General features: G+C 40.8%; 1 protein-coding gene across 3 annotated transcripts; it reads right to left on the reverse strand.

Annotated features, from left to right (window-relative positions):
* Nucleotides 1-4,045: 4,045 nt before the first annotated feature.
* Nucleotides 4,046-21,992, reverse strand: si:dkey-110g7.8 (GTPase IMAP family member 8). 3 transcript variants are annotated; one of them, XM_078950829.1, is made up of 6 exons: nt 21,715-21,992; nt 17,297-17,852; nt 10,409-10,506; nt 10,142-10,273; nt 9,444-10,034; nt 4,046-5,621 (listed from the first exon to the last, which is right to left on the reverse strand). In XM_078950829.1, the coding sequence occupies exons 1-6, from the start codon at nt 21,875-21,877 to the stop codon at nt 5,548-5,550; spliced, it is 1,614 nt and encodes a 537-aa protein (XP_078806955.1). In that variant the 5' UTR covers nt 21,878-21,992; the 3' UTR covers nt 4,046-5,547. The 3 variants fall into 3 exon arrangements, 2 of the variants coding, with proteins under 2 accessions (XP_078806955.1, XP_023813491.1); XM_023957723.2 differs by lacking the exon at nt 21,715-21,992 and adding an exon at nt 18,271-18,765; XR_013657553.1 differs by lacking the exon at nt 21,715-21,992 and adding an exon at nt 18,271-18,765 and having other exon boundaries at nt 4,649-5,621; nt 7,230-10,034.
* Nucleotides 21,993-22,014: the final 22 nt, after the last annotated feature.

A 22,014-nucleotide genomic window follows, 5' to 3' on the forward strand; every position in this document is an offset into this window, starting at 1 on the left:
TGTATGGGTGAATGGGTCTGACTGTGAAGCGCTTTGGGCCTTTGAAGAAGGTGGAAAAACGCTTTATAAGTACACGCCATTTACAATATTACCATTTAAAATGTGACACAACAAAACATATAAAATAAAATAAAAAGATTTTAATCAAGGACAGTATAAACTGTCATTTAAAATAACTAAGTGTCTGAGCTTTGAGCAGCTGATCTGTTTTTCAGTCAGTGATGATCTGCTCTGGTTTTCAGATTCTCTCAGTTCTCAGGTGCAGGTTGGATTTGGAGCCGGTTAGATCCTCAAAAGGGAAATGGTTCCAGGATTTGCTTCTTTTCCTGGCGTCACACATGTTCTTTGGTTGATGTTATTTGCAGGTATATTTCTGTATTATTTGGAAATTCATGTTGGGCATACGAGCAGCCAGTGGCGGTTCTACACTAACTTACTCCCCGGGCGAGTGAACCCACCCCCCATTCACACACTTCGACGACATCCTTTTGTGTTCCCATTTTTATTTACCTATTTTACACACAAAAATGCATGAATTTTCTAGACTCGTATTACAGGGGTGTCAGACTCAGTCGCACAGGGGGCCTTTATCCAAAACACGCTTTAGGTTGCGGGCCGAACAAGATAAACATTTATTGTACACACTAAAGCTAAACTTTTAAACCAATTAAACCTTTAAAACTTAACTTTTCGAACATAAATATGAATAAAAAGATGATTATCAATATCAAGAATCTTCTTTCTCTTTCGGCTTTTCCCATCAGGGGTCACCACAGCGAACAAGTCGCATGGTAAACTTGGCAATGTTTTACACCGGATGCCCTTCCTGACGCAACCCTCTCAAAGCAACCGGGCTTGGGACCGGCACAGAGGTAGAGAAGGGAATAGGGAGCAGCCCGGATTCGAACCCTGGTTTCACGGACGGAAGGCGCTGCAAACCAGCACGAGCTAAACCGGCATTATCAATATCAAGAATAAATCAAGTTAAACCTTAAATGTAGTATAATATTTGGCTCTCCATAAAAATATATTCTGTCAAAATTATAAAAATATGAAGATGCTGCAGAGCAAAACAAAGAAAGCTTGGAAATATTAATAAATATGCTTGGTGTGTGACGTCCTGTGTGTGTCTTTGTGAAACGTATCAGATGGATTTGATTTTTGTTAATAACCTGTTATTGTGACTGTCATTTTTAAGTCTTATGAAACATTAAAAACTAAATCATATAACTCATCACCAGGAATACTCCAAAATAATCCTAATAACAATATTATTCATATTTCCTTGTTTTCTAAAATGTTTCATTCGTGTCAATGAATCATTTCTGATTTACATAGCCAAAAAATGTACAAAGGAGAATATATTCAAAGTTTATTAATATGTTATAAAACTAAAAAGAACATTTATCATTTAAACAGAAACTATTTAGGCAGTTTTTCCGAAAAAAGAATAAAAGATGACTTAAAAAAGATTCAATGCATTTGAAATAATCCTGATATAAAAATGCGACAAAGGAAACCCGAGTTGAATGAACCTCTATTTAATGTCATCTGACCTTGAACAAATAATCAGACCAATCTGGAGGAGACGAAGAGGGCCTCCTTGTCCTTCAGGCGACCACACAGAATCAAGCTTTTATTTCTGTGTAGCAGAGGCCGGTTTGCCGCTTCAGACTCTTCATTCCTGTGGAGGCTAAAAAAATAATGTGCACTTCCCTGCAGACAGAAGAAGATGAGAGCAGAGGAGGAAGAGGAGAGGAAACGGGACAGGGATGCTGACCCAGGCACACCTTGAATTGCATCATCCACAAAAATGCACACATTCATTTTATAACTAGCCCTCGGTGGAAATGCTGTAATTGGCCTGGGCTTTGGTCCAGGTGGCTGATGGGTAATCTATAGTGCTGTGGAGGCAAGCCAAAGTGGAAATGGTGCAGAGGTAATATGCATCGAAGTTTATCCACGAGAAAGCAGAGTGGCCTTTGGTGGTGCTGTGTGTGTAAATGCACTGATTTAAACTGTAATGCCTTATTTAGAATGATTCTGACAGAAATAGTCGGTAGTGTATTATTTAATACCATTTCAAATGGAAAAAAAATAACTCATTGTATCTATTCAGCCAGGGCTGTCGTTGCTAAACTGCCCCTTGTGGCGGTAGAATATAATTTCCACTTCCACTCATCTTGTAAAGACCCACTTTGATGACAAAGGTGTTTTTGGTGTTTTTAACATGTTCTTGTGCCATTTTCTGATGATGGAGGACATATAGAAAGAAAATTAGGCTCAAAATTGTATTTCTGAGTATTTCTTTATTCAAATGATTTTGAAACAGGAGCAGACGAAAAACACAGTTGTAAAAAAAGCTTATTCTGGTTGTAGAAAATACGCAGGATGGGCCACAAACTCCCTGCTCTGCTCCATTCTGATACATCTGCTTGTAGACAAATAGATTCATTTACGTCTATGTTTTCCGCTTTTGAGCTAGTATCTGGCTCAAACCTACACAGCTGGATAGCTTCAGTAGTAGTCACCATTTTTGTTAGACTGGTACTGTTAGGTAGGGGGTGTGAGGGTCTATAAGCTAGCTGGATAGCATGTAAACAGACAATGGGGAGGAAAAGGGAGGGTGGGTTCCTTTGCATCAATGATCCGTCCACAACTTAGAAGCAAATTTTTAATGAACTCCTCCTGCTCTGCAGAAACTCTGTCATAGAAAACCAACACAGGTTTTCTAAATTTTGGCTAAAAACAGCACAATTATAATTAAAAGACCACTGGGAACATTTTTAAGCCTATATAACCATTCATTTCATATTTGAAAAAGGCATTTCTGAGACCCCTAACTCATTAGCATGATCCAAACCTTCCTTAAAAACCCATTGTTTATAATTCGGTCCATGTTCTACCCTGTAGTTCAACATAATTCCACTAGGGGCAGTGAGAAAAGAAGTGCTTTTCCTGCTTATTTTAAAATGACTGCTTCCATGAAATCTTAAAATCACTTGGCGGGAAAAGTTTAGCTAATTTTCAAAATTTTATGGCAAGAATAACTCATCTACTGGTATTCATTTTTAAATGACTACTTGCTGTAAAAAAAAAAGAAAGAAAAATTTATTGATATTTAATTCTTTTTATACCATGGTCCAGGTAAATTCTTGATTCTGATTGGCTGCTGGATGTACATTAAAAAGTGATAATGCACAGTTATAATGCACACCTAAAAAAAAAAACTTCCGGTCACATAGCTTAAATTTTCTATATCACTGCACTGGTTTTCTTTAAAATAAACTTTTGCTTCATTATCTGGACAAAAACAAGCAGTAAGGCCTGAACTTTCTCTCTGAACTGATGCCTTATTTATTAATCAATGCGTCAAATGGTTCAGGCTTCCATGGCGTGCGTTAATTTCTGATAATGCACACTTCGTCAGCCTTTAACCCGCTTATACCATCGGCCATTTACCCGCTTTTGTTTTACATAACACAGTTACACAATGTTAAAAACGTATGGATCAAATTTAAGACAGTGGGTAAATAAAAGGCTTTTTTCCTGAACACGCAAGTCAATATGTTTGCATCTTAAACTTACATTGTTATGAGCAAAAAACGTAACAAATCACCCAATGTGAAGTAATTGATACTATCTTTATCTTGTAAAAAATATTGCTAATTGCTTTTTTTTTTGAAGATTTTATTAAACGAATCAAAAATCATCTTAGTAAAAAAATGAAATTTTCTGCCAATTCTTTGGGCTTTACAGGGATAAAATTGTTCAAACGATGATTGAAGTGGGTCCGTAACCCTTGTGCTATCCTAGGCACTTTAAAATTGGGAGTTGGGTCATCTAGACCCACTACACAGTGTGCTGAACTTTTTTTTCCACATGATTTGTGATCCTCACTGGTGTCCATAGATTACATGAAATCTTTCCACCTTTATCCACCTTTGTCATGGTAGGGAGAACACGTCAATTTAAGGGTTGGGTCATCTAAGATAGCACAAGGGTTAATGAGAATTCCTGTCAATAAATAAGGACAAAACAGAAAAAACTTCTTTGTAGCTTTAATTGGAGTCAGTGGGAGGGCAAGGGACTGATGAGGTGATCACTTTACAGCTGGTAACATCACTTTGGCTACTTTAAAACAGAGCTTACACAGTGCTTTGCTAACAGCTTACACTTGCACATAAGTTCACACACTGCAGGTATTTGTGGATTCAACAACATATTCACAGATGGAGCAGGGATGGAGGTCATGCTCAACGGTCTGGGTGGCTTATGTCACTAGAAGCATCTGTGAAACACATCTGTGTAGGAAAAAATGAGTTTTCAACCGCGAGGCAGTGGTTTTTTGTCACTAACTGAACACCCCCCTTTCCCATATTGCATCTCTATTCTTTTAAGGTACGGTGGCGCAATGAGATGCCAGGATAGTTTATTGTTTTTTTATTTTATTTAAAGTTTCAAGCAAAAGCCAGAGGATTGAGAAGTGAGGTTGCCTGCAACTCGACAGGCACTCGGTTTGCTTGCATGCGGTGACGCAATGTTAGCTGAGGTCGCTCTCAAGCCACCTGGTCTCCCGTAAGGAGCTGGTGGATGTAAAAAAGTAGCAGACAGTAAAAGGCTATGTGAGCTCAACTGGTTCTTGAGGTTTTGTTTCTTTTTTGTGTGTTTCTTTATAGCATGCAAAAGCTTGATGTAGCCTCTCCTGGATACAGGACTGCTGCTGCAGGGCTGTGCTCCCTCTCGCAGGCTTTGATGCTGAGGCACGTACCTGGTCGATATTTGCTCTTGGATGCATGACTGCAGCAGAGGCAGCCCGCGCTGCTCCGCCGGGATCTGAGGCTGCACACTTTCAGCAGCAGCCCTTCTTCCTAACTGCTTTCTAGAGCTTTTCTTGAATGCTCAGCAAAGGTATAATCCATGTCTACCTCTTTTCAATTAGTTTAGAAAAAAAGGAAAGCTAACTGCATTTAAAGTGCAACATTTTTTACTTACAATCAGAATCATTTTTTACAGCTTAGGGATTTCTGCAAAAATTCCCCAAAGAAATATGTGGAAAACTGCCCCCTGAGCTGAATCTAATCAAACTTTTAGCGACATTTAACCTGCAATTGTTAAACGAACGTGTTTCCCACCTGGTGAGGTGGAGATGGGAAAGCCATATGCATGCTTCTGCTACATGAAGCAAGTTACAAGATATTTTAAGTTATTTTAATCTTTTAAAACCAGCGGACATTCGTATTGTTCACTTCTGTTAACAGGCAGATGTGATCCGGCCCTTTGAATCCGAGTTCATCAGTGATGCTCAAACACAGACTCTTTAGCAGAAATGTGGTTTAACCTCCACTGACAGTCCGGGCTGAGGCGCGCTCAGCGAACAGTGTATCTGGTCTAGTTTGTCACTTTACAGACTTTCTAAGCCTTCATTTTTTCCCCCTCTTCAGAGAACGTGAGGGATATCTAGATGAGGTTAAAGTTACTTGAGGTGATGCTTGGAGAACAACACAGGTGAGTCGGTGAGCTTCTGCCTCTTTTGCTGCCAGCCCGTCACTGTAGCATGCATCCTCTGCAGTCGTCCTCTGGCTCTGTGTTGTCTGAAGAGTACGAGCTCTCCTCACTCACTGTAGAACAAAGCACACAGTTCAAATATGAACCATTAAAGATATGAAAATATTCAAAAATGCTTATTTTGTGAGCATCCCGATGAAAAATGGGTTCCTACAAAGTGGAGACCAAGGCAACAAAAAGGAGGGAATATGGATGTGAAAAGGTGGAGTGGAGCATCTTTTATACTAAAAGTGAGGAGAATTTTTGTCATAATTTATAATTTATAGAAATTTGTTTGAGCAATTTCTTTCAAGAAATTAACAAAATTTGTGATAAAGTAGAAAAAAACTGCAATATAACCGACTCTAAGTGAAAGGGAGCCTTTAGTTTAACAAAGCAGAGCAGATTCCTTATCTACCATTAGCTAGCAGTGCTTTAGACAGTGGGAGGAGTCAATTACAGCACTGCATGATGGGAAAAGTAATTTCAGAAGTGTAGCTCCTGCTCGTGAGTGCACACATATGCTGTATGCTACACTATTGAATCGAATCGTAGGGAAAGTGAATCGTTTACCTACTGCCTACCATCATATTTATGCTGAAAATGTCTAACAGTTGTGTTAAATTAGAAAGGATTAGTTATTTTGTGTTTATTAGATTACACCGGGCTCAGTAGAAGCCAACTATAAGGTTTTTCTTCATAGTTCTTTGCTTATTAGCAAATTAAAAAAAAAAAAAAATTCTGAATTTTTTGTTTTTTTTTGTAAAACACAAATCATATATAGAACCGAAACAACACCGTGACCCAAAAATTAAGGTTTGAACCAAACTGTGGGGAAAGTGAATTGTTGCATCCCTGGTGTTTACCTGTAACTAGCATGTGGATTCTGCGCGGTTCTGCGTCTGCGTCTGTCATTTCAAATTTCCTAATCCAGATTACAGGGTTAAGATGCAGGAAGATTATGGGTCGCCTCAAAACCATCTTGTTTTGACAAGCAGTCCTGCTCTTGTTTATGTTCAGTTTTAAAGACCCATTCCAATGAAAACTGTATTTTTAGTGTCTGTAACAAGTTCTCTCCCCCGTCAGTTTGAGAGCTCGAGTGATCCCCGGAGCTAAACTCTGGCCTTTTATGAGAAGTTCAATCAAGGACCCAGTTACGTCGCCTGGATTGGCGTCACCGAGGCCCCACCCTGGAGCACCTGGTGACTGGGGCTCTTCCCACGGGCCCCGCTCAGGCTCAGCCTGAAGGAGCAACATGGGCCCACCACCCGTAGGAGACCTCAAAAGGGGCCGGTGCAAATTGGTTTGGGTGACTGTTGAAGGCGGGTGCTTCGGCAGCCCAAACCCCGGTCATGGAACTTGGCTTTTGGGACATGGAACGTCACCTCTCTGGGAGAGAAGGAGGCTGAGCTTGTGCACGAGGTTGTGAAATTCCGGCTATACCATCCACCATTCACCTCCACACATAGCCTGGGCTCTGAAGCTCAGTCCTTAGAGAGGGTTGGACTCTCTAAAACTCTGGATTTGCTCATAGTGAGAGGCAGCGGTCTGGTATAAGCTTACTCATGAACCCCCATCTTAGCCATTATGCGGTCACTGTATCGGTCCGTTGTGGTGAAGAGAGAGGTGAGCCAGAAAGCAAACTTCTAAATTTACCAGTCGATCTTCCTTCCAACACTCACCTAATGTGATGAGCTCTGGGTCATGACCGAAAGAACGAATACAAGCGGCTGAAATGAGCTTCCTCCGTAGGGTGGCTGGGCGCTCCCTTACAGATAGGATGAGAAGCTCGGTCACCCGTGGAGAGCTCAGAGTAGAACTGCTTCTCCTCCACATTGCAAGGAGCCAGTTGAGGTAGTTTGGGCATCTAGTCCGAATGTCTCCTGGACGCCTCCTTGGGGAAGTGTTCCGGGCATGTTCCACTTGGCGGAGGCCCCGGGGAAGACCCAGGACACGCTGGAGAGACTTTGTCTCTCGGCTGGCCTGGGAACACCTCACCTCCCCCCAGAGGAGTTGGAGGAAGTGGTCAGAGCAAGGGAAGTCTAGGCATCTTTGCTTAGACTGCTGCCCCCGCTACCCGGTCCCGGATAAGCGGAGGAAGATGGATGGATAGATGGATGTAACAAGTTCTTGTAGCATTTTTTCATGATAGAGGAAATATGTGATGAAAATTAAGATTAAAATTGCGTTTCTAAGTATTTCTTCATTTAAATCGTTGTGAATCAGGAACAGCTGAAAAAATACGTTTGAATAAGCTAGAAGTTGTAATGAACAATCTGCTACAATCGGCAGGCCCCAAGCTCCATGTTCCGCTCCATTCTGATGCATCCGCTTGTAGGTGACTATCAGGGGTGTCAGAATCCAGGCCTGGAGGGCCTACGTGTCCTACATGTTTTCCAACTATCCTGCCGATGAAGCTCCTAATTGGCTAAACACACCTGATCCAGGTAATCAACAGCAGATAAGATAGGGTTTCTGGAAAACTGGCAGGGGCCCGGCCCTCAAGGCTTGGATTTGGGAACCCCCAGGCCTAGATCCATGAACATCTTAATTTTTCTTGTCTGGCTCCAAACTGTACGGCTGGATAGCTCCAATACTGCTCGTCATTTTTGTTGCACAGCTAATGTTAGCTTGGGGTTGTGAGGGGCTGTATAGTAGAGGTAGAGGGTGTAAACAAAGGGATGATGGAAAATGAGTGTACTCCGCATCAACAGTTCCGCCCACCACTCAGAGGCAATTTTCTGCCACTCTGCATAATTTATGCCCACTAGGAAACCATTTAGAATAGATCAACATATGATTGGGGGTGGACTTCAAAGAATGACATGCACTTCCCATCACTGTGTGTTTTCCCAGCGGCCTTTTGGTAATCACGCCATTTTTAGCCAAAATCAAAAAGCCTGTGCCATTTTCTAGGATATAGTTCCTGCAGTGCGGCAGAAGTTCATTTGAAATTTGCCTTTGAGTTGTAGGCGGGACCTTTGGGCCTGAGCAATGCCGCTCCCCCTTTCCCTCCCAGTAGCTGAGAACTCTCTGTTTACACTCTCTCTTGCTAACTTACAACCCCAACCTGACATTAGCAGTGCAACAAAAACGGTAAGCAATACTAAGCTATCCAGCCGTACAGTTTTGAGCCAGATACCAGCTCAGATGAGGAAAACAACTACGGGGTGCTCCAGATTATTAGTTTTCTTGGAACTTCTTAATTGGAAAACAACTGGAGAGGGTTCACTCAGTCTAGTTTTCTTATACAGTCAATGTTAGTAACGTGAAAAAAACACAGATGGACACTGTGGTATAGTCACGTTGGTATATTCACAATAACACCTAACCTTGCTTGCAACAGAAGGAATCCATATATAAGGCACATTGTTGAAAAAAAAAAAGGTAATGTAAAGGGTAGCTCATAGTGCAGAAGACACAGTAGTCGTCTACAAGATGCTACATCAGAAAGGAGTGGAGTAGGGAAAATGTGGCCTGCCTGGCCTTTTTTTCTACGTCACAAATACAGTCTATTTTAAACGGCATCTTTTCGTCTGCTCATGATTCACATTGATTTGAATAAAGTCAAAAGTCATTTTAATCTTAACTTTCTTTATATATGTAACTTTCTTTATATATGTCCTCCATCAGTAGAAAAATGGCAAAAGAGAAACACCAAAAACGCCTTTTTTATTAGATCGGGTCTAAAACCAATAATGGTCGAAAATCTTCAATATAATGAAGTGACTCTACATAACAATGAAAAACAATGATGTGAGCAACACGCTCACGCACACATTTAGGATGCTGTAGCGACAAATGTTTGATGTGTGTTAAGATATGTGTTAAAATAAACCTTTGTTAACTTGCTGAAATCTGTAACACGCATTGAGGTTGTATGAAGTAAGACTTACACCACTCCGTCTGGATGGGGAGGAAGGCCTTGTCCCCGTTCTCCCGGATCATCTCTTCTATCTTATCCAGCAGGACCGAAACACTCCTGTCTTTGCCTGGTGTCTTGCTGTCCATCACGTGGTAATAGTTCCCACAGTACTCCAGCAGTCTTTGCAGATCCCGCCCGCCTCTGAGGATGTGCTCCTCAATGGGTGTGCGCCCCAACCAGTCCCCACAGCTGAAGAGCACCATGGTGTGGAGGCAGGCATCGTCCCCGAACAGGGTCTCTATGTGAGCCAGCAGCGTTCTGCGTTTCCTGGCTGTGAGGGAGGAGACGACTGGCAGGACCAGCAACAGGGTGTGGGGCCCAGGCCGCAGGAGAGCCGCCCCGCGCTGGGTCTCTTGCCGGATTCGCTTTGGGGTTCGCCTCACTGAGAACCAGTCCCAGCCAGGGGTGTCAACAATGGTGACCCGGCGGCCACAGACCAGCGCTTGCCTCCTCAAACACAGCTCCGTCTCCTGGCCTGATTCAAAGTACCGCCGACCGAGGATGGAGTTCCCCACTGAGCTTTTTCCAACGCCCTTCCAGCCCAACAGCAGTAACCGCAGCTCTGTTGGCAGAATCCAGAGAGAAACTGAATGAGCCAAAGAAAAAAATCATCATAACTGGAATCAGAGGGGGAATTTCCTTCATCCATCATCATCGCAAAACTCATACCTCTGGGGGGTCCTCCAATCATCTGCTCCCGTTGTCTTGCATGCTCCTCCATCCGCATCCTCTCTTCCTCCAGAGCTCTCCTGGCCTGTTCTTCCTCCAAAAGTATCAACTCGTTCACCTCAAAGTACCAGCCTGCATGGCAGTATCAGTGAATCTTTTAGTTTCTGCTCTCCAACTCTAACGGAATATACATCACAACTGCCGAAATCCAACGTTTTTAAAAGCTAACAAGCACAAAAAACAGACAGAACAGCAGGTACAGCTTACCTTGGTTGTCAGTGATCATTTCCTCCACCTTCTCCATCAGTTCAGGTACTTGGGTGTTGTCCTCCGTCTCTTTTCGCGTGTTATCAAATGAGTGGTACCTGCAACACGTTTCAACACAAAAATTCAGCTGTAGACCTTTTATTTTTTAATTTCCCTGTTTGTTTGTTTTTCAACCCTGAAGGGAAATGTATTAAAATCTGGAAAGGAAAACAAAAATGTAACGTTGCAAGGGTTTTGGCAAATCCATTTGCAATTTTTTATGTAAACATACTTTGGAAAAGCATTTTATGGCAGTCTATCAAAAAGAGTGACAACTCAGTCCATTATACCTTGATAATATACATTTGTTAAAGAAGTATATCAAGTCACAAGCCTGTGGTATTTAACCTCTTTATCTCATGGAAATTCATTCTTTATTTCACTAAGTGCTTTGATATTTTAATTTAACCTTTAAGCTTCTGAAATAATTTACAAATAAAGATTTTATGTTACTATTTTTTGGTCTCACACAAAATGATGATTAATTTCAAAACTAAATAGTAAATGACTGTAATATGGATTGTCGTCATCTTGTTTTGGTGTCAATAACTCTGGATTTTTTTGACCCACAGGAAAATGATCCAATCTGAAAAGCCAAAAACCGCCAACCACCTAAAGGAAATGATCATTTTTGTGTCTTCAGTGAACAGAGGAATCGATGGCCTCTGTACTGTACGTAGAGCGGTTTCTACCAACTGCAGAGTACGGTGTCCATGTTAGGACTTTTTCAAAATGTAACATGTCTTGGAAAGTCTTTATCAGAGTTATTGATCTTCACAGTCAAGTCTCAGCTTTACAGACATGAATCATTATTTTTTTGGCTATGTTCTCTGTAATGTGTCTTTAATTTAATTTTATTTTAAAGTGGAGCGTATTATCCTAATGTTGTGGAGTTTTGTGTTCCAAAGTGGTAAGAGATATTTTTGCCAAGAATGTATACTAAAGTTAGACTGATGGGTGGTTCTCCGAGGTCCCCCAAATCATCTGATGATTGGCCGATTTCCACCCAACCCCCCTAACCGCATGTTGCCTTCCTACTGCCACTGTTCGATTGTTAAAAATTGTACAGTAGCAGTGCAGGAATTTGACAACGGCCATTGGCACAGGCCAGGCGCCGAGCGATGACCAGACGTCAATCTTTCTACCCCAGCCACAGTCGATCCTGCATATAAATGAGGAGACAGCATTGATGCTCATTATGGCAAAAGCACCACAGTAACTCTGAGACCTGAGTTTTGGCATATTGTGGTTGATGCTGAGAAGAATACAAAGAAGACAGACCTTTGTGCTTACTGCACTACTAATAAAAAAGAGCAACTCTAACAAGAAGGGTGAAGAAAAGTTGTTGGGTGAGGCTGGGGTTGGAGTACAGAGTGTTCCTTGGACAGTATATACAGTGGACTAGGGGTTCTCATTATGTCGATCGCGATTGACCGAAGGACATGTGGGTAGATTGCAGGCTATCAAAATTGAATAAGCAAAAAAATGAAAATGTATGTGTGTGTGCATATATATATATATATATATATATATATACACACACACACACAAACATACATTTACATTTTTATGCTTATTCAATTTTGATGGCCTGCAATCTACCCACATATATACTCATCCATGCATTTGTTACGTCGAGGCTGGATTACTGTAACTCCTTGTTAGCAGCGTGTCCTAAGAGTTCCTTAAGAAGTCTCCAGCTTGTTCAGAATGCAGCTGCTAGATTGTTAGCTGGAACCAGCAGAAGAGATCACATCACTCCTGTGTTAGTTTCGCTCCATTGGCTCCCAGTTGATTCTAGAATTAAGTTCAAGATCCTCCTGTTAACCTATAAGGCCTTACATGGAATGGCCCCGTCCTATATTAAGGACCTCATAGTCCCTTACCAACCAATCAGAACACTTCGCTCGCAAAATGCAGGACTGCTTGTGGTTCCTAGAATTAGTAAAAGTACGGTTGGAGGTAGAGCGTTTAGCCACCAAGCCCCTGTCTTATGGAATAAACTCCCAGCTCATGTAAGAGAGGCCGACTCAGTTTCTACATTCAAAGCTAGACTGAAAACATTCCTCTTTGGACAGGCTTATTGTCAGACTAGTTAGTATTCAGAGATTATTTAACTTAATGTTAGTTTGTTTAAATTAAACTTAATAATAACTATTTCTTTTAAAAGGCTGCTAGAAGTTGAAGCTGGGGTAACTATGGTACACTGGGGTTCTGTCCTCTTTCCTCTTTCCTTTTTTACTTCTACCCTTCCTCTCCTCTATTCTTGATCATAATTTATCATTTAGTTCTCCATGCCTCTGTTTGGTGCAGTGCGATTCATGTATTGTCCCTCTTTTCCTCTCCCCTCCTGGGGAGTGGGAGTGCTTCCAGACTCCAGTTGGCTCATCCGTGCTCCAGTTCCTGACCGTTTACCTCGCCTTTGCTCCTGCTCCTACACCTGGCTGTGGATCCTGCCTCTGGCTCATCTCTGGCTCGTCTCTGCTCTGTACCTGACCGAGTACCTCGTCTCTGCTCCTGCTCCTACACCTGGCTGTGGTTCCTGTCTCCGGCTCGACTCGTGCCTTTGACTGTCCCGATAACCACGGCTGGATGAAGCTCGTCTGCTGGACTTTTATATATGTAGTTGTAGATTTAGATAAGTTAATTCTTCTCTAAGATTTCTGGTAAATCGCCTGTCCGTCCTGGGGGAGGATCCCTCCTTCATGTGGGCACCCCTGAGGTTTCTTCGTTTTTTCCGGAATCCGTTTTTTTTGGGAGTTTTTCCTTACCGCGAAGGGGGGTCTAAGGGCAGGGATGCCAGTATAGCTTAGTCAGTTTGTTAGTTCATTTTAGTATTTTTCTATTGAACTCTTTGTATTCGTGATCCTTTTGATTTAATGTTTTACTTCGAAGCCCATCGAGACGACTGTTGTTGTGATTTTGGGCTATACAAATAAAATTGAATTGAATTGAATTGAATTAAAAATTGAATTGAATATATCTATCTATCTATCTATCTATCTATCTATCTATCTATCTATCTATCTATCTATCTATCTATCTATCTATCTATCTATCTATCTATCTATCTATCTATCTATCTATCTATCTATCTATCTATCTATCTATCTATCTATCTATCTATCTATCTATCTATTATATATATATATACACAATATATATATATATATATATATATACACAGTATTTTCCCCTTATTTGCGGGGGATAGGGACCAGAGAGACCCGCGAATACGCAAATAACGGAGAACCACACCCCACCCCTCTCCACCAAAGAATGTCCGTCACTGATCCTTTCTTATCAAAAACACTTCTGAAATATTTGTGATGCTTTGTAAAACATTTATTAATGAACATTGCTCAACATGAAGATTTTTTTTTTAATTCAGAGTAATAGAGTGTTTTGTAGTGTACTTTATAAACCACATTAGGAGTGTCACTCTGTCACTCTGTGTCTCTGTGCCTTAAAAACAGAAGCCCGTCCTTCCCCTTCATCAGCTGTGCGAGAGGGCAGCTTCTTTCAGAAGAGGCCAGTTTCATCCATCATTCATTCATCTAGAGGATAATTATTCTCAGTGGTTATCTTCCTTAGTGTTTCAGGATATTTACGGGTCGTTTCTAAGGCAGCTGATGCCATTTCTCTTAACAGGGGAACAAACTTTGGTTGGTAGGTTGGCAGGAACCTGTGGAAATAGCTGTGAAATATTCCTCAGCAGTAGGCAAGGAAGCCGACGGGCTTCATCTCCGCTCCCCTCCTCCTCTGCAGAACCTCCTTCGGACGCAAAAGTCTCAAACAAACTTGAACTGAGTTTTTGTGATGAACCCGCCGTGGCCGTCTGATTTTGTAATGATGTCATCACCATATGACTGCCTTTCACATTCATGACCACGCCATCAATTTTTCTAAAAATTGCATTTTGGCAGCTAATCTTGAAGATTCTGCCAATGCCCCCCATTGAACGGTGGCAGTTGTTTTTGTGACCGTAGTGGACACATGGGGTGGATAAAAATTTTAATTTTATATTTCTATTTTTAAAACGCTGGATGGAATGAATTCGTCACTGTTTAGAATCCTACAAGGGACATCAGAGATGATGGGTTCAGTGATTATATCATTGGTACAGATGATCTTTTTATATTGTAATAGTTCTTGGTTAATGTGGGAATTGAAAAAAACAACAACAGGAAAGGGGGTTTTCCTTCATCAAAGCCATTTTTTTCTGTGATCTGAAACACTACAAACCACAACTGGACAATTTTGGTCAAGGTTTGAATGAGACACACCACTAATCTAAGAATTTCTGTAATAATAAATTATTTATAAGTATACAATAATAAATAAATAAATAAATAAATAACGCCCCTATCACCCTTCCGTGGGTGGTTTCTCCTCCAAGCTCGGGTCCTCTACCAGAGGCCTGGGAGCTTGAGGGTCCTGTGCAGTATCTTAGCTGTTCCTAGCACTGCGCTTTTCTGGACTGAGAGGTTTGAGGTCTTTTCAGGGATCTGTTGTAGCCACTCCTCCAGCTTGGGGGTTACTGCCCCGAGTGCTCCAATTACCACAGGCACCACTGTCACCTTCACTTCCCAGGCTTTCTCCAGTTCTTCTCTGAGTCCCTGGTTCTTCTCCAGTTTCTCAGCATCCATTCATTCCACATTCTCTGCATGTAACACTTCTGAGTGGGATTGCTTGAGTAGTAGCGAATATATATAATATAATGTGCAGAATATGGACTGAAAACCCCAAGTTCAAAATGGGAAATACCTCCGAAGGTGGTAGAGAATGACAGGGCAAAGATCCTGTGGGACTTCCAGATCCAGACTGATAGGATGGTAATGGTGAACCAACTATTGTAGTGGTGTATAAAGAACAGAGGAAAGCTGTTGTGGTGGATGTGGCAGTGCCAAGCGATGGGAACATCAGGACGAAAAGCGCAGTGCTAGGAACAGCTAAGATACTGCGCAGGACCCTCAAGCTCCCAGGCCTCTGGTAGAGGACCCGAGCTTGGGTGAGAAACCACCCGCGGAGGGTAAGAGGGGCGTTTTTTTTATACAAAGTGGCTTCCACAGTGGCAGACAAACTCCAATGATTAAAAAGGCATTTTTTTGGATCTTCACTTAAGCCAAAGCTGCATTTCCTTAAACCTAAAGATTTACAGAAAATCTTTGATCTCTGTATTCCTACACAACTCTCTACAGCTAACCTATAAGTGACCACAAGGATTTAAAGCCTTAATCCCACCTCCATCCTAGGGTATGTTACTAGATACTTACAAAATTAGTACAAAAATTAATCATATGAGGACAGAATGTGTAATCAGTAACTCCAATTTCCATTTTCTGATGAAGGAATTATGGTTATAATCTGCTTTTGTTCTGATATAATGGTGTGTTTTAGTTTTATCTTTATTGTCCACTGTCCACGCAGATAATGCATTAAAGATGAAAGTCCATGTAATAACAGACAAATGTATTAGGGCGCTGGAATTACAAGGATAAGAAGACTATCTCCGGCCAAATACAGCTCAATTGCTGCTTTTGTTCCCCTCCTCCACATCTTTTCCTGTCTTTACTGTCCTTCTTTTAGTTCTCATTTCCAGTTTTTTCATTTCTTATTAGAATTCTAATGGTGGTTTTGGGGCTGAATATCCTGAATGAATGAATGAAAATTTGAATTCTAAAAGTGACACCATTTAATAATCACCACTAAATTCGAGTCCCCGATCGGTCAAAGTTTGTGCGTTTAACTGACAATGCTCATTCAATAGCCACGTAAAGCCCGAAAACGGTTGTGGCAGCTTGAACGCGCGTTCCCAAGGGCTGTCTACACGTAGCTTTAGATTTAAGACGGTCACGAAGCATTTTGCCAGTGAAGGAATACACTGAAGGACTGCAAAGATATTCAAAAAGAATTGTCTTGTCCAACAGTGGATGCGGTTAATTTTTTCAAAACAAAAGCATAGTCACATAGAACATAAAGGTGGATTTAAAAATGCACTTAAGTAAGATCAAATGACTTTAACACAACATAACAGTGTTTGAGTTTATTTAAGAAAACTTCTTGGACACGCTAGAAATGTGGTTACTTTTGGATGGCTAACTGAGCCATGGGGTTTAAGTCAAATTTGTTCGTTCGTTCGTTCGTCTTTTTTTATTTTGGACTAGTGAAACAAGTGTAAAATAACAAAATAAGACAAAAACGAGACTAAACTTGCAAAAAAAAAAAAAAAAAATGGCTCACAAGATGTTTTTTTGGTTGCTCCTCAATCTAATTTGAGAAAATATAGTTAATTTATTAAAAATGGGTCTTTATTTTTTCCTTTTTATTCTCTGAAAGTGCTTTAACCCTTCAACATTCATTATTACAAGCCAAGTCTGCCCCACTAACTGTACAATATAAACCTGGACTAAATGCATGGTACGTCACCCATAGAAAATGCCTTGCTTCTGGTTCAAACCAAGTGAAGTTGCCATTTTGTCTGCGATATTTCTTTTGCCATGTTGGAACCAGATGTCCTCCTTAAGCCTTGATTGGCCCATCTACATTTCTATGGCAACCACTCTCTACAATCAGGGATGAGCACATTAGAAGGCCACACCCCTACCACTGAAAGCGAGCTCTGGAGAAGATGTACTACCCTGGTTGTATCCCAACCCCCCTGACCCATTCCTGCCTGCTGACGATCAGCTGCATCAGGTGATTCCAGGTTAGAATTGAACGAACGCACCTGATCTAGATGCTAAAGCAGGGCAGCCATGAATGGAAAACAACAAACGTGGCAGTATTTGAGAAACAGGGTTGGGCAGCCCTCCTTTAGACAGAAAGTTGACAAAACCACTGGGGTACCTGCTTCCACATCGCTCCACCAGCCACTGCAGGGCCTCTCCGGTGTTCTCTATGTGTTCTTCAATGAAAACACCCTTGGGCAGCTTGTCCACAGATGTGAAGAGGACAATGGAATACCTCCAAGTCCCTCCACCTAAAGCCCCTAGCTGCTCCTCTGCAGCCCTCCTCTCGATTTCAGTAAAGGGTTGGGTGACTGACACCACCAGCAGGATGGCATGGGGTCCAGGAGGACAGAGAATGGCGCCCATGCAGGGCCCCTCACTGTCCAGGCTCTGTGCAGGCCGCGTGGGGCTGTCTGACTCGGCGCCGGCGTTGTCGGTGGTATCGGCGTCTTCGTCGTCCTCTGGGTCAGACGGGATGGCCCACGGTGGGGTGTCCACAACTGTGACACGTCGGCCGTAGATCTCTGTCTGGCCCACGTTGCTATGTGTGGTCTCCGTGTCGCCATCAAAGACATTGTCCCCCAAAATGGTGTTGGCCGAGGAGGTCTTACCTGAACGGGGGCCGCCCAAGATGAGCAACCGGCGCTCAGGGGGATGGCGGCCTCTGCTGTCCCCTGAAACAGAAAGAAGTGATCCTGATTTTCCCCACTATTGTAAATCTATCTATCAATTGCTTCTTTCCTTTTCATCTAAATACTTTTCATTTCTTCCCAGCATGCTCTTCTTCAATTACTGCTGTCCTTTCACGTTTGAAAAAAAAAAAAAAACAGGGTCAGGGAGGACTACTGCTTCCAGACAGAATGGGATGTGAACAGAATAAGAACTGTTTAATGGTACAGCAGCCATGAGGTGTGATGGATCATGTGGGGGACAATGTGATTAGCAGAGGAAAGTTTACAGACTGATCCTCCTGGCAGCTCAGGAAGCAGAGCCGGGCAACAGCCTCCTGTCAGACCGAGGGGTGTCAGCTTACATGGTATGCTGTGATCACGATGAAGGGTGATGATGAGGAGGAGACGGGAGCTGGCTCACCAGTGTCAGAAGCAGAGGACACAGCAGCCATGTTATGCGAGGAACCTCTGGCTTCCTGCTCCTCAGCCGCCCTCCTCCTTCTGCGTCTCGTCTCCACGGTGGACTTCTTTTTTCTTCACTTCTTCAGAAACGCGGAATGGCACTCGAAGAGCTTCCAGCTGCAGCGCTTCTCCTCCGCTTTGACCCTCATTCTACTGCAGTCCTCATCTTCCTGTCCACGTTCACTCCTTATCTTCTAATGTGACTCATTTTCTCTGCTGTGATCTAAAACCCTCTACTCCTCTTGTTTGCTTTCTGTCTGCTTTTAGGAGGAGAAGGGAAAGATGGTGTAATGCAGGAGGCTGGGAGCCAAATCCACCCCTGCTGCTGCAGCAGATCCAGAAGGATGTCTCTTCATTTTATATTTATTTTATTTTCTTAAAGAAGAAACAGGAAATATGTTCCTCCCACTCGCTCCTGTCCACCAGCAGCAGTCAGTGTGGCTCTGAATGCAGACTGCGGTCAGGGGGACAGATGGAAGGATGGATGAACAGAAAAGAGGGAGGGATGGAAGAGGAGGAGGAGAGAAAGAGGGAGCGCTTTGCTCTCTGTTCTGCTTACAGCTGGGTGTATTCCCCAGGTGGTGTATCAAACACAAACACACTTATGTAATCCCGACAGACCTATAAATATTGAAAGGCAGGAACAGAGAGCGGCAAATTTAAATATTAAAGCAAAGTCATTGCTTACATAACACGCAGAAGCCAATCAGAGAAGGGAAATAAAATATTTACTCCTAATTCAAAGAACTGTCGCCTTGCATGCATCAGGTAGAGTCTAAATAAAGTCGACATTCTGCTCGAGGGAGCCGAATCTAAATTTGGTGTGCGCCATTTATCAGGATTTTACGGTAGTCGAATGAAAGGCACTTTCCAATGCTTTCAAAATAAAAGCACCTGTTCAGCTTTTACAAGCATTGACTTTAAGAGAGCAGGGGGATAATCCTAAAGGCACGTTTAAACTATCCTGAGTTTAACCCTGAACGGCAGTGTTTATTCATGTTTAATGTATAATTTTAAGGTTCTGTGATGTTTTTTTTAAATAGTAAGAGACATGTCCATCCATACGTCCGTCCGTCCTTCCATCCATCCATCCATCCATCCATCCATCCATCCATCCATCCATCCATCCATCCATCCATCCATCCTTCCATTCATTCATTCATTCATTCATTCATTCATTCATTCATTCATTCATTCATTCATTCATCCATCCATATATATGTATAAACAAAAAAAGAGAAAGTGATGGACTTTCCTAAATCGGGATTAGTTTGACTGCCTATTGAGGCAGTGGAGCTGCTATCAGTGTGTGTGTGCATATAGGGTGATTGGGACTGTAAAGCGGGTGAGGTAGAAAAGTGCTATATAAGTATGCACCATTTACCATTTATGAATAATTAATATTTTAGAAAATGTTTGAATTTCTATTTTTTTATTCAATCATAATTATTTTTTAACAGATATTGTGGTGTTGCTTGCCTTAAGTAATAACACATTAGGTGAATATTTTATTAAATAAAATCTATTGTATTTTTCTGGTCAAAGTAATATCAATTTGTTTATGATATTTAGGTCATTTTTAGCCCGTCATGAACCTCACTTTGGTCATCAGGTCACATTCTTGTCACTTGAATGCTTTCCATCTATTTAAAAGTCATTTTACTGTAATAAAGCAGAGAATGGTGAAAAAGTTTGGAAGTCAAGTGTTTATCTGTTATTCTTCTTCAAGCAATCCTATGGATTGAGCAACTTTATCACCACAGCCGGGCTGTGCGAAAACAAAAAGTGTGGATTACCATAATTTGCCGATTTATATTTTAACATTGCACCTTATAGTATTTTTATGTGAACTATAGAATAGACACAAGCAGAAATGTCAAATAAGTTGTTTTAGCAGAGGTTCGAGATTTTAGAGTGAAAAAATAAAACTGTCATGGTGAAAATATGTAAAATTGACCGGAAGTCTTTGGGTTTCTATTTATGGTTTTATAAAATAAAACATTTCCGGTACAATGAAGGGATATGAAAAGAGAAGAAAAAGAAAACATCGGCAAATGTTTTTTTCTTTTTCTTTTTTTTACGTTTTTGTAAACACCAGTTCCAGTACAAAAAATAAAAATATACATTGTACATCAAAACAAACGTCTAAATAATATAAAATAAAACCAATGAGTTATATCGCTAGAGGAGACACACCCGCTTTAGAAGCCTGGCCGACGGTGGCGGAGCGCGACGCCATCTAGGTGAGGTTGATGACGCCCACATGACATTGATTTCTATTGATTTTAGTGGTGTCTAAGTAGCTTTTATAAACTGTATATATTTTTAGATTTAAATATATTTATACATATATATATAAATATATTATATTTTATGTATATAATATACATATAGATACATTATTTGTTGTTGTTAAAGAAGAGAAACAGTCAGCCTTAAAAGCTCAAACTTGAATGAAAATGCACTGTTGCAGGACTTCTTACAAATAAAAAAAATATTAGAAAGAATTTTTAAAATTAATTTCTAAACATTTAGAAGTTTTAGACCTCTTTGAAATGTAATCTAAATTATTTAGAAAAACCCAACAATAAGTCAATAATAATAATAATAAATCAATAGTAAGTCAATACAAACAATAAATAACAATAAATAAATAATAAGTCAATAAATAATAATAAAAATATATTATTATTGTTATTATTATTATTATTATTATTATTATTATTATTAATAATAATAATAATAATAATAATAATAATAATAATAATAATAATAATAATAATAATAATAATAATAATAATACTACTAATAATAATAATAATAATAATAATAATAATAATAATAATAATCAAAAGAAGTCCAAAAGTAAACAATAGATTTACCCTAAAAAAACAGTCTGGCTTCTTATCAAAATCTGTTTCCACAAATGTTTTGAACAGCCAGACTGTATTACTAGTTGGTACCACAGGGATCCATCTGGGTTAACTCTTTTGATAGCTAAGGCCCACTTTTTCCCTAAGTCTGAATCCATTGGAAACCAACAAGAAAAGTTAAGTCACTGAGTCAGAAATGTATAAATCTATATTACTATAATAGCCTAGTATGCTGTATACAGGTTTAGTAAAATAAAATGTACATTTATATTGACAGCAAAATAAATGTACATCATACAGCATGTTGATAATAGCCCTGCAGCAACATGCATGTCAACATGTGTTCTATTAATGAAGCCCCTGCAGCCTTAAAAGAAAAAAAAATTAAAAATACTTACCTATCAAATGATACACCTACCTCCTTCATAGACTCATTTATCTGATTTTGGCAGTTGAAACCCCCACAATGAACTGGCATTATGCAAAAAATGTGTTCAAATGCATTCACTGCAGCAGTGACTTGACCTCACCAAGATGGCGGTGCTCGCCTCCCATGAGGAACCACGTGATATCTCCTCTAGTGACATAACTCATTGAATAAAACAGAATAAAATAAGTGAAACTAGGCACCAGAGTAAGGAACAAACAAAAAAAACACATAATGAGTATATAAACGTAGATTTGATAAAACATTCGGGTTTTTAACGTTCGGGTCACTTGCGTCGCCCTGTCACCATGACAGCGTTTGTGTCGTACGCAGATTGCAGTGTCGTAAAATCCCCACCCCTTACCATGTGACGCCCCAGGCTGAAGCCGTATTCCTGTTGAGT

Source organism: Oryzias latipes, chromosome 8 (assembly GCF_053564925.1).
Source record: "Oryzias latipes strain Hd-rR chromosome 8, Olatipes_Hd-rR_3.1".
Classification (NCBI taxonomy): Eukaryota; Metazoa; Chordata; class Actinopteri; order Beloniformes; family Adrianichthyidae; genus Oryzias; species Oryzias latipes.